Genomic DNA, 19,610 nt, shown 5'->3' with positions numbered 1-19,610 from the left:
CTTTTTGCTTCAAAGAATATCCTCTAGATTTGCTGTTGTCTGAAAACCACATATACATTAAATATTCAAGTTGCATGAATAACATTTATAAAAAACTTTAATAATATTTGTGCCTAATGTACAACGTAGCAATGTTCTTATGAATAAGTTTTAATATAGAGAAATTTTAAAAAAATGGATTCCAGAAATTTAAAAAAAAGGATTCTTCTTTTAAGAACATCTAAGGTTCATTATGAATGTTCTACTTTAAAATACCCAACATAGAAATGGCTCATTGCCAAATGGTTTCCTAAATTCATGTCTGAACTACATCCAAGCTATCCTGAATAAACAATCCTAAAATCCTGAATATAGGGAATTGTCCAATCCAACAATTTTTTAAATCTTTTTTCTTTTCTCCGACTTTCATGTTCTTACTGATAACAATTACCCTTAATCTATCACAGAAAATATAAAAATAACTCCTGATTTGTCCATTCTTTCTGCACAATTACACCACGACTGTGTGAATTCAAATATATTATTTAACCTCAAATAGCCTGTTTTCTCATCTGTAAAAGGGGATAATGGTACCTACCTAAAAAGGTTGTAAGGATTTTTGAAATAAAGTATGTATAGCTTTTAGCACAATCCTTTGAATTTGGCAAATGCATTGTAAATGGTAGTATTATTCTACATTATTACTTTCATCAAAGTAAATGACTCTTCCCAAACCCATAATCTTAACTGAGGAATATAAAAATAGTGTTTGTGATAAAACTGTTTTAAGGAAAAGAAACAGTGAGTTTGGAAGTAAATTTAGTCATTGCATTAGTGTTGTTTTGCTGCTATAACAAATTATGACAAACTTAATGGCTTAAAATAACAAATTGATTATCTACAGGTCTGGAGATCAGAAGTTTAAAATGGGTTGTCAGGGCTGCTTTCCTTCTGGAGGCTCTACAAGGAGAATCCAGAGTCTTGTATGTTTCAGCTTCTAGATGTTGCCCATATTCCTTGACTTGTGGTCCCTGCATCCCTCTGACCTCTGATTCTGTCCTCACATCACTCTCTCTCCCTCCACTTTAGTCATCACCTTTTTTCACTCTGACCATCTCGCCTCCTCTTATAATATAGGACACTTGTGATTACATTGGGACTACCAGATAACCCAGAATAATATTTCCATCTCAAGATCCTTAACTTAATCACATTTTCAAAGCCTTTTTTCCCATATAAGTTTACATACCTATGAACAGGTTCCAAGGATTTGGACATGGACATAATTGGGGCCATTATTTAGCCTATCACAGCCTTTAAAAATTAATCAGGCTATTCAACCTTCTAGAAACTGCCCTGAAATTTCCTCAGAATCTATAGAAAACTTTCTATTTTCTCATTTTCCACTAATGAAATTTGTTTTTCTCCAGGTGTCAGCACTTGGTAAAAATAACACTATTTATGATTCAATATGTTGTTTTTCTGTTTTGGTTAATTATCAATGTTTTGACAAAACTGTTTATTACAGTTTCATGGTATATGTGTATTGTGTGTTAAACAGTCTAAATTGAGAAGCAAACAACTGTTTATAATATTAGTTATATCTAAGGAGATGAGATTTTCCTGTTAGTCTCAATAGATGACTTCAGCAAAATCAGAAAAGCATGAAAAAACATCCTAGGAGGTTCAGTGGAGTGATTTGGTACTTATCTCAATGAGGAAGTTTTCTACAGAAAATAATAAAACACTGGTTTAAACAGTAAAGACATTTATTACCTTAGATGATAGGAAGCTCATAGTAGATATACTCCAGGTTTAATTCATCCACTCAATAGCATCATCAAGGACTCAGGTTCTTTCCACTTTCTGCTGTGTAATCTCATTGGGTTGGCTTTGTTGTTAAGATGTCTCCTCTCTGGTTGCAAGATGGCTGTAGCAGACCTACTCATTACATTTGTACTTGCTAATGTCTTGGGCAGTTGCTTCTTCCTTGTGTGTATCTTCCTCTCATATTTTAAGAATGAGGTTTTTTAGGGTTATATTTAAAATCATTGGCATCTGTGCTGTCAATCTCTTCTTTCCAAACCATTAGTGACATCTATTAAAAACAAAATGTCTCTGTAAAATAATTTATTTTAATAAAATTCATGGAATGTTTGCTAAGTGAGCTGGGGATTTTTTAGTTCTGGGCTGGGGAGAGAGATCCATAGACTAGTGGAAGGTGAGAAGCTACTGGGGATTAAGTCCAGTAGGAACAGAAGTTTAGAGCCAAGAGCAAACATTTTGAGGCAGGATTTCTTGGCCTCTTAGTTTTTCTTTTCCTTTCTTTCTTCTCTTTCTTTCTTTCTTTCTTTCTTTCTTTCTTTCTTTCTTTCTTTCTTTCTTTCTTTCTTTCTTTCTTTCTTTCTTTCTCTCTCTCTCTCTCTCTCTCTCTCTCTCTCTCTCTCTCTCTCTCTCTCTCTCTCTCTCTCCTTTTCTTTTCTTTCCTTTCTTTTCCTTTCCTTCTGTTTTTCTTCCTTTCCTTTCTCTCTGTCTCTCTCTGTCTCTCTCTTTCTAACTCCTTACTTCTAAAAGATTTGTATTCTATAATTTGCCATGGCTAAACTTTCTTAATGTCATATACTAAATTGCCTCATTTAATCAATAATGATTACTGCACCACCTTCACGATATCCATTTTAAGCATTTCATTTACTGAATACCATCTCCTTTCCTTCCAGAATATTTTATGGCTCAAGCTGTAATATTCCTTTGATTCGATAGGATTTCCAACTCATTGACCCTATAAAATATTGATTGTTCATCATCCCATCATTTGTCTTTTTTTTAGAAACAAAAAACTCCCCAGAACTGTCCAGTAGACTGACCTTAATATCTCAGTGGCCAGAGTTGAGTTACATGCTCTTTCCTAAACCAAAACTGGTAAGAAAAATACTTACTAGGGACTGGTTTAAACCAATCAAGACTTTTTCCTGCGATGGGGATTGAGAGATCTTCCTGACAGGTGAATACATATTCCAAGGAAAAAGGAAGAATAAATGTTGGATGGTTAACCAATAGTAATTGCTATAGTATTATGTATAAAATTTATCCTTTTAGCTTCAGCCACAAGTGACAATTTTTGAAGTTACTGATAATTTGTCAATAGTAGGGTAGGTATCAGGAAAAGAAACACACAAAAAAACTATGTTTCTATCAATCACATTCTAGAACTGGTTTTACTAAACCTTTATTGAATTTCTTTTGGTAAGGCATCTAATCTCTGTCTCGATTTCTACATCCACAACGTAATATAAATATTGTTCTTCATATGTCATGGGAGAGCTGGAAAGATAATTACACTGCAATAAATGCAAAGCAATACCATTTCCATATTTTAGGTACCTACACTGCCTCTTTGTTCTATTTTCATTTATTCATTTATTCATACACCTTTTCAACAAATAGATGCTGACAGTCTACTTATTGGATGAATATTTGGGAATCAAAAAAGTTTCACAGTGGCTGCTATATCTAAGGTATTAACCAATGAATGAATTAACAGCAACTGCTTTATCTCTTGGAGTGTAGAATCAGACAAGGCAGTGTAAGATGTAAGACAAGAAAGGTAAAGTTAGGTAATGAGGGGTGTTGTTTGTGGAACCATAATGGTTGCTTCAAGTGGAATGTGAATTGTCCTGTTTATTAAAATGTCTGCAGCCAGGTGTGTGAGTCCCCAGGTGCCTACATTGCTTTTCTACCTTAGGTGTTGTTGGGTTTTAATATTTACTCATATATAATATAGGCAAAGCAACCAGATGGATTTATACTAAAACAAAACAGTGAACAAAAACTGAAAGAAGATTGGTTCATGCAACTGAGACAATACGAAATTAGCATTAATGGACTAATGCTTTCTTGACAAAGAACCAATAAAGAAAGAACTTTTGTTCTGAAAGTTCTCCATTCTTTGGAATTATAAGGAAATATTTATGGCTTTAAACTCAGCTAACCAATTGTCGTAAAGATCCAATAGCTCAAAGACATTTTTCAATTTTGGAATAAGATTTTAAACACAATTGCTATTTTCCAAGCTTGTTCTTGAGAAATACAGGGGAGAAGAGAGATTTTTACCAGGATGTGGAACGCATTATTTATGTTTGTGATGGGATAACAATATGTTTTAGATTGAGGGGACTTCTGGAGGACATTATGTTTCTGAGCAACAAAGTTGGTTTGTGCAGAAAAATCATCAAGGAACAGGACTAGAAAGTGAATAGCTATAGTTTCCCCCTGTTTTAATGCGGGTAACACAGCATAGAAAAATATTAGTAATATAAACTTACCATAGTCTTGTATCTGGTTTCTCAAACAGTTCTGTGGATTTGGAACCAACATTTGATGGGAAGGAAGAATTCACAAAATCAAAGTCCTGGGATGTGTCAGGCCACTAGAAGAGAAGTTTTGTCATTGCAAAATAAGTCCCTTAGCAGAATGTAATAGAAAAGGTGAAATAGCAGGTCACCTCCATTGCTTTTGTATGGTTCAATGAAGGTCTATTCATCAACTGAAACACAATTTAAACAATTCAGCTTAGCTTTGATATGTCAGGGAACAACGTAGTTGTTAGCTGTCAGTGATGGTGTGGTTCCTTTTGAGCAAAAGTTATCTTGTAGTCTGTGGAGCTTGTGATCTATGCCGCCTCCACATTCAAGCGAGGTTGAAGGGACTACTGTTGAAGCATGGATCACTCCAGCCCTGTCCATACATATGGACCATCCCTGTGTTGGCTTCTTCTTCTGCAATAAAAACAAATATGTACTAAATCAATAACCGGCAAAGCCAAGATGAAACATTAGGGCAGTAAAATACTAGAGTTCAAAACTTCTTGGCATAGGCACAAACTTAGTTGCTTAATGTAGTTGTGAGATAATAGATATCTACGAAAAACTGGCCACTTATTAGTTTACTTGATTAAAAGGGAAGCGATACTAAGAAGCATTTTAGTTCTGCATAAGAAAGGTAACTGATATTTATTTAGGGCCAGGAATTTTAGAAAGTCTTTATGTAAACTGTCTCGTTTAATCCTCTCAACAATCCAATGACATTATCCCCACTCTACAGAAGAAAACAAATTGAGGCAAAAGAGTTTACCTTGCTCAAGATCTCACAGATCTTGATAATCAGTGATGAAGCTAGAATTCAAATACCATGAAGCATTAACTTCAGCATTAACTTCAGAAAGCAAATTCTTAATAGAGAGCTTACCCTTTCCCCCACAGAATTTAGCTTTTTCCTTTATTGTTTCTTCACCTAAAAACCATCTTCTTTAATAACCTCTTTAAAAGTATAGTAGATAACTGTAACTTAAAATACTGTATGTGACATCATGAAATCTTAAGAGTGGAATGCCTATTTTAGAAGTCCTGTGAATAATTTGGCAAAAAATAATCTACCCTATTCTTTTAGGCAGTGGATTGATCAGAAAAGAAATTCTACTTAAGACAAATTAGAATAATGTAGAATAGAATTCAACTTTTTTCTTTTCTACTCTGAAAGACACAACAGATTCAAGTCTTCCATTCTCAGTTGGACCCTCCGAGCTATCCATCCAACCTTTTACTTATTTGCTATTCCTCTCAGTTGCAAATCTAAGCCATTTCCACATTCCATAAGACTTAACTCTCATTCTCCCCATCTCTTCAATTTTGCCTCCTATGTCACTGAGAAAACTGAGGCCTCCAGGCTTGAAATCCATGAATTCTCTCCTGCTAGACTAACAAATGTACACATACGTGCACCCCATCCCTTCCAATCTTCCCTCAGAAGATAAGGTCTCCTCTCCATCTGGTTCAAATTCTTTATCAGTGCTCTTGGTTCCATTCCATGCCATGCATCTTTAAGGAACTTGAACCATTAATTTTCTATCATATCTCTTGTGTTGTGGCAGATTTTTCAAATACATTGCTGCCATGCCCACGACTTTTTATAAGGGAAGGCAACCCACCCATGATCTTTGCGAAGGGGCAGCCATGTTTGCACCATGTAAATTCCTGTGTGTTGATTGGACAACGTGGGCACCTATTTCAAAGGCTGGCCAGAGAATTAAGACATGGCCTGGCCTCTTTTCAAAAGTGCTCACTACTTTAGGAATAAAAGACTCATTTATAAGTGAGATGAATGTATTTTTATTATTAGAAAAGTTTTGAAGTGATCTTTGATGCATGTTTTGCCGGTGAACATCATTCACATCAATGTGCAAGTTAAGTTTATACTGTATAGTTGCTAGAGAGCAAAGCATGTTCATACAGGAGTAACAAAACATTGAACATTACTAATGATAAAAATACTACTCATAGCAGCCTATTATATGAGTTTTAAATGCATTATCTTTGATTCTCATAATAATCCTGCAATGTAGGATTTTCAGATAAGGAAACTAAAGGTCAGAGAACTTGGTAATAGTAACTTTACAAGGTCACTCAGTTAATGTGTGGCTGAGCTTAGTCTAGAGCCAAAGCTTATGCATTTTTTGTCCTCTTTATACTGTATCTGGCTTTTTCCTAGCAAAAACATGAAGACGTTGGTCAACTTTATCATTTGTCACCTCAACTTGACATCAAAATGATTGAAGTTGGTTTATGTAAGTATATGAACAACTTCAAATAAACAACTCCTAAGATATTTGTGGAATTCTGGTTTCTAATATTGTCCCATTTAAGTACAATGTAGTCCTAGAAAAAAAATTTCATTTTCTTATCCTTGGAATTTTTTATTCCTAAAATTTAGTAATTTCCCCAAGATATGTCAGAATTTCAATTATTCTAGATCAAGGTTGTTGTTGTTATTTTCTTCCTAGGATAAACTATGTCTTCTTATTTGCAATTTCATGTTTTTATTTAGTTCAAGCAAGTTGTGTTTTATGTTTTTATACAATACTTTTTACCCTATTAAAGGAAGGAAAACCAAGCCAGGGGCAAATTTAGTGTATAAGAACGTGTGCCATAGGTCTTGTAAGTAGACAGGTTTCTAAAGATTGCTTCATTAGGACAGAGTGATGTCTTTAGGAAGACTTGGGAGCTGCAAGACGTGGTACCTTCTTCATCGGTTAATATTTAGAGGTACACGTTTGGACCAGAGAAGCGCTTAGGGAGAAAAAAGGGCCAAGAGGGAGATGACTTACGAAGAGCAATTTAACAGTGTCTTTGAAGGAAAACCTACACTTACAAAAACATGATCCGAGCTTCCTCAAATGTGGATCACCATATGACTCAAGACGGATACTTCTCCCAACTGGCTTATAAAATGGGTTTCAAGTGGAGAAACCAAGGTGTTGTTCAGTTATGATTTGAGGGGTCAAAGACTCCGAGCAGTAAACAACCTATGAAAAACCTAGCTGCCGATTTGAGTATGTAATTACATGGGAGGCGAGGTTGGACTTGGGAGTGGTGGTAGAGAGCACGTTTGCCTCACACAGCACATTAACTCGTATTTAACAGTGGAGTACATCTGTTGGGCCATGACTCAACGTGCCCGAGTTATCAGGATCGCTGTGTCTCCTCCCCACGCCTCGGGCATCAACAAGCACAAAGCTTCTGGGATGGTCTCGCTGATGTCAGCTTTGCTCGGTCAGGTCCAGAGACGACCCAAGGTTCAGGAAGAACTGGGCCTCTTTCCGAGCTCTTCTCTATGTTATGGTATACTGTTTGTTTTCAAACACTGATGGGCAAAGAGCCTTGGGCTACAGGCGGCGAGCTGGCGCAGGGCCCCGGGACGTGCATGTCCAACAACCGCCTGAAGTGCACTTCATGGGGATGCCTCAGAGACGACATTTTGAAAAAGGTGGTAAGATTGGTGCTACAAGAGCCACCTGTTAACAGGTGTCCTCTCTGTGCTGCTTGTTGTCTGAGGCTTATCCGGGCTTATTCACACCCTATAAAATTTAAGAAGCCGAAAGGCGTTGAGTCAGTCCCTGAGGCGCCTGCGATGAGGAAACTCGCCCACGCTCCGGGACAGCAGAAGCCGGCTCCACCTCAGCCACAGGTCTCCGAAGCTCCGCGGGTGTTTCTGCCAGCTTCACCTTAGCCACACGTCCACAGGGCTCCTGCGAGTTTCCCGCGGGCACCCAGGACCCTCCGCCATTCCCTGCGGCCTCCTCGCAGCCCAGCGCCAGCGACGCGCGGAGAATACCGGGAACGGGCCGGAAGCGCCCTCCGTTCCCGCCCCCTGCCCGCCGGAGCCGGAAGTCGGCTACTCCAGCGGGTACGCCGCCCTCCGGGGGCCGCTCCGCACCATGCTTCGGGGTCCGGGCAGCCTTCTCCGGGTCTCTGTAGCACCCGCCGCGGCCCTGGCTGTGGCTCTGCTCTCGTCGGTCTCGCACTGCTCCCACCCGGAGCAGAAAGACCGTGAAGTCTCGCCGCTCAGCTCTTACTTCGGCACCAAGACTCGCTACGAGGATGCCATCTACAAGGATGGCAACTCCGAGGAGCCGCGGCAGGACCTGTACCTGCCGGAGGAGGCCTGCACCCCGGTGCAGCTGGTCGCTCTCATCCGCCATGGCACCCGCTACCCTACTGCCAAACAGATCCGCAAGCTGCGGCAGCTGCACGACCTGCTGCAGCCTCGCCGGGCCGGAAATCACGGGGCCGACGCCGGCGGCGGCAGAGACCTAGGCGCCGCGCTGGCCGACTGGCCGCTGTGGTACGAGGACTGGGTGGACGGGCAGCTGGTGGAGAAGGGACGGCAGGATATGAGACGGCTGGCACGACGCCTGGCCTCCCTTTTCCCGACCCTCTTTAGCCGCGAGAACTACGGCCGCCTGCAGCTTATCACCAGCTCCAAGCACCGCTGCGTGGAGAGCGGCGTCGCCTTCCTGAACGCGTTGTGGCAGCACTGCTACCCTGAGTTGCCGCTACCCGACGTCAAAGGTGACCGACCCGGTCGCTGGGCAAGTGCCCTGGCGTGGTCCTAAGTCCCCCGTCCCCCTAAATCCTCACTCCCCCACTCTGGCCCTCAGTCCTCCCCCAGATCCCGGACTTCTCCAATCCAGCCTTTCCTGACTTCCCTATGTGCCCAGTCCCCCAGCCCTCGAGCCCCCATCCCGTAGGATGTTCGGGACTTGGCTGTCTCCCTTCTCGTTCATTCATTCATTCATTCATGAATATGGCACCTTCTACGAGCAGGACTTGGTAGTAGACTTTGGGAGATCCAATAGGAAAGGGGACAGACGAGGGCAGTTTTTCATCGTTCCCCAATTGAATTGCCCCTTCTGAGCAACAAAACCTCCGTTTCCTCCCTCCGCGGCAGCTAGTTCTACAACTTGGCACACTTTTAAATACAATCTGGGACTTGATTTCTCAGGCTTTGCCTCTGATCCTATTTGGGTTTTCCTACTTAAGGGATTTTTTTCAGATGTTGGTTGTAGACCTTCCTCCTCTATTTTAGGAAGCTACTCCCAAAATGTTCTGCTTTTCTCTGTTTTACTACAGGTACTATAGAGTGACCCTTGTAGCTGTGGTCCATGGTCACACGCAGTACTTGACTATTTTATCCCATTACTTACTCTTTTGCAGAATTTGAGAGGTCATCTGGTTAGGGCCCATTTGTTTTACAGGTGGAGCAGCCAAGCCCAAGAATATGCCTTGCTGATTTGCCCTTTATTTGAGGAGCAGAGTCAGGCCCAGAATCCAGGTCTTCTTGTTTTTCCCCAGATGGTGCTTCCCCCTGCCCCCTTAGAAAATATTTAATAGACACAGATAATAATAATAGCAAACACTTAGTACCTACTATGTGCCAGGCATGCCGTACATTTATTTCACCAAAGCCTTACAACAGCTCTCTGAGGTTAATAGTATTTTCCCTCTAACCGATAAAAAAACTGAGACACAGAAATACTAGATTGTCTGATTTCTTATAGGTGTGTATCCAGCTCTCTTAACCATTACACTGTGTAGCGTCCATTTGTCCTGTAACTTAAGGATAACGATAACAGCATGTAACATTTTTGTGCCAGAGAAATGATCAAGTGTTAAATACTTTCTTGATCAGTTTTAAGGTCAGAGTCCAGGTGAGACATCATTTAGCCCAATGAAAAATGGGCTAAAATGAAAAATGGCTAAAATGAAAAAGGAAGTAGCCGGTTTGTCATTTCTCCAAAAGCATCCTTAAGCAGTTCAACCATCTCCAAGGTTCTTTCTTCCATTGATTGTGTGTCATGTCACTGCTCTGTGGGTAATTCAGTTGATTGTTGGCTGACTTGTGTTTTCTCACTTGTTGAATTGTGCTTTTTAATCATAGCTAGGCTTTTTCCATCAATGTGAGTGAAAATTCCCCACGAATCTGTTAAATTAACTGAATGTTGAAAGTAGAACATGCTTCATTAGCACAATATATATAGTGTATACTTAAAAGGATCTACTGAACCACCTGGGGTGAATGACAGTTTGCCCTCAGATGGCATTGTGGGGATTTCCATTTGTCTGGAAGTACAAAGCCAGGGATCAGGATAATTCAGGATAAACCCGCCATTTTCAGTCTCAGATTAAACCCTTTGCCTAGCTACTTCATTATTATCTATAGACAACTGTTCTGCCTGTTGTGTACATCTGGGCTTTTGAGGGAGGCCACTGAATTAGATTTTGTATTCTTACAGAAATAGAACAATGCCTTTGTTTTCTGTTTAAAGAGCAGCAGTAATTAGATAATAGCAAGGATAAAACAGATCCACTTGGGAAATCATATCTTGAGACCACAAAAAGATGGTAGATGACAAAACTTGCTTATTTTCCTAGTTAAGATGTTTTCTTAAGAACTATAATCAGCAATTAAAGTGGGCAGAATTATCCATTGAAATGGATACACACAGACACACACACTTACATATTTTTCCACACACATCCAAAGCAAAATGGTATAGCTAGACTTAATTTTCTCATATACAGAAATAGTATACTTGGTGTTCTTTTCATGGTAAATTATTGGAGAAATGGTTGAAAGTTGTGTGTTTTAAATATAACTGAAAAAACGTAAAAGACACTCCTATAGTGGAAGCATGATTATGAATGATGTTCCAGTACCTATTGCCACATTGGGGAAGTAATGTAACTTAATTAAATTCTAAATGGAAATTGTCTGAGAGCTTCAGTTAGAAAAATAAACCAAATCAGAAATACCTAACACAATAAAATACAAAAGTGTTAATGTATTTTGTGCTGTTGTCAGTAGTTTTTGTCCAAAGCAGAGTCTTTTGTAAAGTAACACGGGATTGGGAAAGTTAATTGAAAAAATAAAATAGTCTATTTAGACTTTGGCTTAGCGTAGTAAAACAGATTCGATCTGTTGAATTATCTCTCACCTTGTAATTAGAAACTTTGCTGATTTTTAGTTGGTTTTTCAAGTTTTTGTGCCTGACAGAAGCAGTACTCACATATTTTTGTACCTTTTATGACATATCTAATTTTTTTATCATTATATATGTATTATATATTATATTATAAATTATATGTTATATATAACATAAATATATATTATATAATAATTTTTAAATTTATTATAAAATTATTTTAAGAAAGCATTCATTTACCTTTATTATGTAATATTGCTGTAACACATTTTATTTTATCTTTGATATTCAGTTTCTTTAGTCTTGTGGCATATACTCATGAATTACAATTACATATGGGGAATAATTTTGTCTTATGTCTTTCTGGAATAATCTGTGCTTATTTCAAACATGCCAGTGAATAAATAGATTTGTAGTGTTCCTTTTCACACTTGAAACAAAATTTTCAATAATTTTAAACTCATTTATGTCAATTATATATATAATATACTATATATGTATATATGTATGTATATATATATATGCACACACACACATATGTGCAATTTTTTTCCTTTCAGAGATGGAGTGTGGACCACCGAGAATTAATGATAAACTAATGAGGTTTTTTGATCATTGTGAGAAGTTTTCAAGTGAAGTGGAAAACAATGATACAGCTCTTTATCATGTAGAAGCCTTCAAAACTGGACCAGAAATGCAGAACATTTTAAAAAAAGTTGCAGCCACTTTGCAAGTGCCAGTCAACAGTTTAAATGCAGGTAATGTGCTATTATCTTTCATTTGAACTCTGAACTAGTTTTTGAACTCTGAAAATGAAAAAATATGGAAGCATAAAGTTATTCCTTTTAAAAGCCCACAGTTGATTTTACATTAAGAAAATAATATGTTCTAGGTTAAAATTGTACACCTAGTGCTTACTATTTTTATGTTCATATCTTCTTTGAGTTTTATGTAAATTAATGCACAAGAATCTTGCTATATCCTAGAATTTTTTTTTGAGGACAGAGGTATATAGAGCTTCAACTCTAAGCATTTACAGAACAAAATGGATCTTTTCTGTGTTATCTCCTCATAAAGTAACACAAATAGAGAGTCATAAATTCTTTAGCTTTTGAAACAGTTCAGAAGTACACGTTAATGTTTTGAAAGTGATAAATTTTAGAAAGTGAAAAGCAACGTAATGTGGGTTTTTCTGAGGCTTTAATCCTAGAGATGCTGAGAAAATGAGTTGTCGTGTCTGTCATAAGGTGTTGCAGTGGAGACAGGCTGACTTCAGTCTAGCATGCATCCTGAGACACTTGAGGGTGAAAGTGGCACTATTATGCTGGGAAAACATGTGGTCACCTAGAAGTGGGAAATCAAAAATAAGAATTTTTTCCTGTTTTCTAGGAATTATAATGCATAGAGTTGATATTGACAGATCAATGTACAAAGATTATGGATTTCATTATATTGTAAATAAATTTACAAAACACTAGAAGTAGGGGATGTTAAGAGGAAAAAAAGTAGACTGGAATCTGTCAAGCATAGAGCCTGAATACTTTATGAGGATTAAAAAAATGAAGATGCCTAGACTAGCATTTAAAATGGAATTTTTTCTCTTTCCCCAAACTGGTTGTACATTGGGGTCACCTGAGAAGCTTTAAAAATTATTTATTGTTTTGGGAAATAACTCAAGCATATAGATAATAAAGGTTAATACAATGAATATCAGTATACCCACAACTCAGTTTTATCAAATTTTAACATTATGCTTCAATCAGTTGCTTTTAATATACGTATTGAGGTATCTTGGTCCTTTTGTAGAATCATTTATCTTCTCCCCAGAAGTAATTATTGTCATGAACTGAGCATTTAAATCATCCCATGCCAACTTTTATGTTTCTGTTTCTGTATATAAATGGGATATTGTTTTGAAGATTTTTAAACATTTAGCAATGGTATGAAACTGTATGATACCAGTCTGAAATTTTATTATAATTTTGTGTTTTTTATTTAATGTGTGTAATTTTAGTACTACATTTTAAATTTATGTAATAATTTCATAATTATATCAGTATCTAGCCATTATTCTGTTAGTGGGCATTTAGATTGTTGAAGACTTTTTTTAAAACTATTTTTCGTCTTTAAATGAACAAGGCTTATTTGTATTTTACTGATGGGGTAATTGAGAGCAACTTCTTTTTGGAGGCAATATAAGCATAGTGGTTAAAATCGTGGGTTCTGGAACTGGAGTATTTGTATTTACTATTGATTAACGGTGATCTTTGGCAAGTTCCTAACATCTCTTTGCCGTAGTTCCCTTCTCTGTAAAATGAGTATAGGAATTGTACCTACCTTATAAGATTATTGCAAAGATTATATGAGATTAATTTATGCAAAGCATTGGCACAGTACCTGGCACACAGTAACTGCCCCAAAATAGTTTAGCTATTTAAATACCTTTATTTATTTTTTAAACATAGAGAGGTGATGCTGTATGTATTTTCTGTAACTTTTTATTTAGCAATATATCTGTCTCTTAAATTCTACGTTATTTCTTAGGATGTATGATTTAATTTCAAGGTCAATGCTAGTTAACTTATTTAACCCATCGTCAAATTTTACTGGTGAGGGGGCCATCCCAGTGGCTCAGGCGGTTGGAGCTCTGTGCTCCTGTCTCCAAAGGCTGCCGGTTCGACTCCCACATGGGCCAGTGGGCTCTCAACCACAAGGTTGCCGGTTCAACTCCTCAAGTCCCGCAAGGGATGGTGGGCTTCACCCCCTGCAACTAAGATTGAAAGGGCAACAACTTGACTTGGAAAAAAGTCCTGGAAGTACACACTGTTCCCCAATAAAGTCGTGTTCCCCTTCCCCAATAAAATCTTAAAAAAAAAAAATTTTTACTGGTAAAAGGGGCTGGAGCTGTTATAGTCCAAATTATTTTTATAGGAAATCATTTTACTGCTGAGGTTTTTCTTAGTTTCTAACTCTTTCAAATAATAGTACAAGGAACATTCTTATAGTCTGGTTTTTGCATCTAAGAGTTTATAAGATAAATAACTATAGGTGGGAGTTGTTGGGTTAAGGAGGGTGAATATTTTACATCTTAACATGCTTCCAAATGGTTCTTTGAAAATGTAGAAAAATTTATATCAATAATGTTCATTTACCCCTATTTTATCCAACAGTGGATATTATTAGTCATTTTAATTTTTGCCAATTTGATTAATGAAAAATAGTATCTAGCTTTAATTTGCATTTCTTCGATACTTGTGAAGGTGAACATCTTTTCATGTTTATTAACTATTTTCATTCCTTCTGAGAATTGCCTCTTTGTAACCTTGTCCATTTTTATTGTATTATTTTTTTTAATTGCTCATAGGTATCCTTTATGTGTCATGTATATATTAATTATATATTCTTTAATTTTGCTTGACAAAGGATAAATCCTTTGCCTATTACATTTTGCTAACATTTTCTCTGAATTTATTGTGATTTTTTTTAAGTCTCTATTAGGTGCCTTTACTTGTACAGAAGCTTATATCTCATATAGCCACATTTGTCTTTCCGTTATGGCTTCCCAGTGTTGTATTTTGCCAGGAATCCTCTCTTACCCCAAGATTGTAGTATTTTCCTATGTCTTTATTGTTTAATTTTTAAATCTCTAAATCATATAAATATTTTTGAGGCTCCAGAAATTGACCAGGTGTCAGAATGGTCTAACAGATGCATCAGAGCCATAACTCATCATAAAAGATTGTCTAAACTCCCGATTTTGCAGGTGGGAAAATTGAGACCCAGATTACCTAGGTGACTTGCCCAGGATAATTAGCAGATTCAGGTCTCATAGCTTCACTTGTCATCTTACACTTTTTCTTTATTAGTACTTCAGAGAGTTTTTTGGTGAAATTTTTTTCAGTCAACTCCCGTCCAGTAAAGAATATACCATATGAACTGACTTTTCATAGTTTCAGAACTAGAATTTCAAGTGTGAGAAGCCAGGACCTTTCATCAAACATACATGGTACTTTGATATTAGGATTATAAGCCCTTTCATTTATATAAGCACAGTTTTTAAGTGGCTTGCTTTTATGTATATTCCCAATTAAATATCCTATTTGTACAGCTTCAGGGAAGTTCTTCAAACTCAAAACTAGTGCCAAAAATACATAAAATCAATTATTTTTTTGCCCTGTTTTTATTGGGAAAGATGAAAGACAGTGATGTTAAAAACCAAAGCAATGAAGGCAACCCCTGCAGTTTGACTTTTCTTCTTTCTCTGTAGCATTAAATATCACCCACTTGCCCTTGACTGGAGAGCAGTAATTTTATTTGGTACTGACAGAGGCTTCCTTTTATAGCCTAAGTACTCATTCCCTTATCCCTTCTCTTCAAAACCCACATGTATTTAAAAGTAATGTAATCAGCTAATGAGCAATGTAAAAATCCCAAATAATTTATTCTGAAATCCACTCCTGATTGGGTAGCCAAGTTTGAGAAACTGATGCTGTTATCTCTCCCTTCTTCAGTGTGTGATTTTGTTTGTGTGTTCCTCTCCTTGACCCTTTGTTTCTCCTTTCTCCTGACCCTCACTTACTCTAATCTCTATACGCTCTCTACCTTCTATAGTCTTCTCCCCTTTTATATCCTTCTTTTTGTACTTGCTTCTTAATAGTTATAATACGAATTGTTATGTAGCTAAAAGAATGTTCAATAAATGTATTTTATTATTTCTAATTTTCAAGTTGAGGGCTAAAACCTTACATACTTTTTACCTCTCCTCCAAACCCTCTAAAATTAACAAAATCAAATTATTTATATAGTAAGCCCTTGCATTAAACTTTTTAAGGGATTGGTAGGCAGAGGTACTCACAACAAACATACTACTTTTAAAAACAAAAAAACTTACCGTTTTATTACCGTTTTTCAGAGAGAAAATTTTTTAGTTCATTGGACTGAAATTTATACCTCATGGTTTCGTCCTGATAGTTGCACTTCTTCCCTTTTGGGATGTAGAGAGTAAGTCTTAATTCTTTGATAGCCAAGAAGAAACTGAATAGTCTTCTCTCCAAACTAAATACTGGGGGTCCCGAAAAATGTATGCAAGTAGACACTTTGGTCAACGTTGCTCAAGCAGTAGTTCTCTGTAATCAGAAGTATCTGGGCACTGATGGTAACCACTTTGAGCACCTCTTGTAATTGCAGAAGTCAAGCATGACTTGTATTCATCTTTTGTTATTGGTATATATTGAGTATTACAATTTTAATACAGTTTTCCTTTCTTAAAATGTGTATATATATATATTTATATATATACATTTTGTCATCCTCTGTGTATCCATTTCTTCAACTGCTGCCATGACATTCTGTAGATATTTAGCCTTTGGAAAATTGCAGTAAATAGTAACCCACAAATTTTACCTTTTTTTCAGATTTAATTCAGGTAGCTTTTTTTACCTGTTCATTTGACCTGGCAATTAAAGGTGTGAAATCTCCTTGGTGTGATGTTTTTGACACAGATGATGGAAAGGTGAGTATTACTTTTCCAGTTTCTTTGCTTTTCTTGTGTGATTTTTTTTGTTGTTACTCGAAGCAGCTACTCAAAAAATCAGCAGAGTAGGGAACGTTAACTGTCTTTGAATAACTCATAATTTTCCTTCTGTGAATGGAGATTGACTGTTAAGATAGGGCCTGCCTACTTGTGACTAATAGGGGTTCATAAAACTCTAGAAAACATTCTTCCATTGTGATTTGATTTCTAGGTCCACCCAGTTAAAAACCTTTTTAACTTAACATCAGATTTTGCTGCTGGAAAGGATTATAAATCTAATATAATCCAAATTCTTCTTTTTTATAGGAAGCCAAAGCTCAGAGAGAATGAATACCTATTTCTTTTAGAGCAGTGTTCATGATAAATTGAGTTCTATGTTCTACCTGGTGATGGCAATAATTCTTCTACAGTTTCTGTCTGCCTACTTCATATGTTTTCTTCTTTATTAATATGGCTTCTCTGTAGACTTTTAGACTCTAAAAAGAGAAGGGCAGACAGCCCTCTGGTGACTTTGAGAGAGGCAAATTCTGCTCAATTCTGGCATGTTGGGAGCCAGAGAGATGGGGTAGGAGGGTGTTGTTTCCTTAAGCCTTGAGGATCATAGCATTGGAGAGAATTCTGGTGGATGATAGTAGGATGTTTCTGTATGTACGGATCATTTAGGAATATGGGCTTTTGAAACTTTAGTCATCCCTTGCATACATGTGAAACCTTCAATTTTCCATATGAAAATCAATTATTAACCTCAAAATTTAACTTCAAATTTTGAAAAGCAGTGTATTATTTGCCAGATAGAAAGAAGCAGGCTTTTAAGCTGTGAACTAATGTACAAGGTCGGACAATTAAGTTTGCGAACTAATCCTAGAAAAATTGCTACATACCTCCTTGCTGAATATCACTACGGTCACCTGCAAAGTACTCCCCTTGGGAAGCTATGCACCGATGCCAGCGCCTAGTCTACCTTTCAAAACAAGTTTGGAACTCTTTTTCTAGAATGGCCATCAGAGCTGTTGTATTGCCCTTGGTGTCCTAAATGTCATCAAAATGTCTTGCTTTCAATATTTCTTTTCTCTTCATGTAAAAAAAGAAGTCATTGGGGGCCAGGTCAAGTGAGTAGGGAGGGTGTTCCAATACAGTTATTTGTTGACTGGCTAAAAACTCCCTCACAGACAGTGCCCTGTGAGCTGGTGCACTGTCGTGATGTAAGAGCAATAAACAGTTGGCAAAAAGTTGAGGTTGTCTAACTTTTTTACTCAGCCTTTTCAGCCCTACCAAACAGGAAACTTGGTTAACTGTCCAGTTGGTACAAATTCAAAATGAATAATCCCTCTGATATCAAAAATGTTTAGCAACATCATTGCAACAAGTTCACAAACTTAATTGTTAGACCTTGTACATTTGGAGTTAAACAAGTGGTTTATTTTATTACTCAAAGACATAAGTGGCCAGCAACCGGATGAAAAGTGATTTCACTTGGGTATTGTGCCAGTAGGGGACTAGGGCTTAGCGGGTGAGTTGGAAGAAGGGGAAAGGACTTTCAATGGATGATTGCTCTAGGGCGCAGAGTACCAGCAGTAATAGATATATTGTATTTCCTCTCTGTGATCCTTCCTGAGGATCTACTTTTTCTCTGTCCCAAGTATCCAACACCCTTCTCATCTCTTCTAAGTGTCCATAAGTCATCATTTCAGAAACTTCCTTGCTTACCCTCTTTTGAAATGCCCTGTGCTTAGAATGATCAAAGTGAAGTGGGCACAATGAATTATGCCAGTATAGGTGTAAACTGAGACTTATGGTCACTATTCACATTCGTGTCAAAAGACCTCACCTCTTTTTTCTCGCTACCCAGATTGCTGTAGGGAAGAAAGCCAATAAACAAAATTGAAGTGATTTTCAGTATTGTAATAAATAATTTCTGGGTGTTGGCAAAAGGGAAATTTACCTTTTAACAGAAGAACAACCTATTTGCCCAAGTTCCTGTAGTTGTTGGACTATTTGGAGTATTTGGCTCACCTGGTCACCTGCTATCTGCCCATTTACTATTCTGAGTAGCTATATCCATGTGATGTGGTCCCTTACTTCTGAATACTGACAACTTCTGGTTCAAGCCATTTACCCTGAAGTAAGGGTACAGATCTCAGATCATAACCAGCTCTCTTTATTCATCTTCTCCTCGCCTACTTGTACTTCCTTCCCTTTCACTATATGAATCCCTGTCCTTTCAAAACATGTACGCTCATTTTTGTCTTTTTCTCTTCTTGGAGGCAGTTTGATATACCACAAAAACTCTGGAAATCATGATCTGGGTTAGAGTAATACTTAAACTTTCTGTGCCTTGATTTTCTTTTCTGTTAAAAGATGGAACTATTAGGTGACACAGGGACACCCCTGTAACTGTAAGATTCTATACTACTTGTCATTTTCTTTTCCTCCCCTTTCTGTGTCAGAATATCCTTTTATCCCTTTATTGCTTATGAATGCCTCTTTTTCCCCCACAACTTATTTTGAAAATTTTCAAACTAACAGAAGCTGTTAAGAATAACATAATGAACATTCATGTCCTTCACCTGTGTTCACCAGTGGTTAACCTTTTCTGCCACATTTGCTTTTTGCTATACATATTACTTTCCTATTGGTGCTGTAATGAATTCCGACTTAGTGGCTTAAAACATCACAAATTTATTATCTCACAGTTCCAGAACTCAGAAGTCCAAAATGAATCTTCCAGGGCTAAAACCAAGATAGCAGCAAGACTGTCTTCTTTCTGGAGGCTTTAGG

General features: G+C 37.3%; 1 protein-coding gene across 2 annotated transcripts in view; it reads left to right on the top strand.

Annotated features, from left to right (window-relative positions):
* Nucleotides 1-8,199: 8,199 nt before the first annotated feature.
* The window catches only part of MINPP1 (multiple inositol-polyphosphate phosphatase 1), a 34,609-nt gene continuing 23,198 nt past the window's right edge, over nt 8,200-19,610 (top strand). Inside the window, exons 1-3 of one of the 2 annotated variants that reach the window (XM_081073883.1) lie at nt 8,200-8,885; nt 11,860-12,057; nt 16,714-16,811. In XM_081073883.1, the coding sequence (XP_080930009.1) occupies nt 8,252-8,885; nt 11,860-12,057; nt 16,714-16,811 (930 nt within the window). In that variant the 5' untranslated portion in view covers nt 8,200-8,251. The remainder of the gene's footprint in view (nt 8,886-11,859; nt 12,058-16,713; nt 16,812-19,610) is intronic. The other variant, XM_081073884.1, reaches the window with a different exon arrangement.

This window comes from Rhinolophus hipposideros (assembly GCF_964194185.1).
Source record: "Rhinolophus hipposideros genome assembly, chromosome: 15".
Classification (NCBI taxonomy): domain Eukaryota; kingdom Metazoa; phylum Chordata; class Mammalia; order Chiroptera; family Rhinolophidae; genus Rhinolophus; species Rhinolophus hipposideros.
Note: the sequence above shows the minus strand (reverse complement) of the source record. Positions and strands in the feature narration are given on the sequence as shown.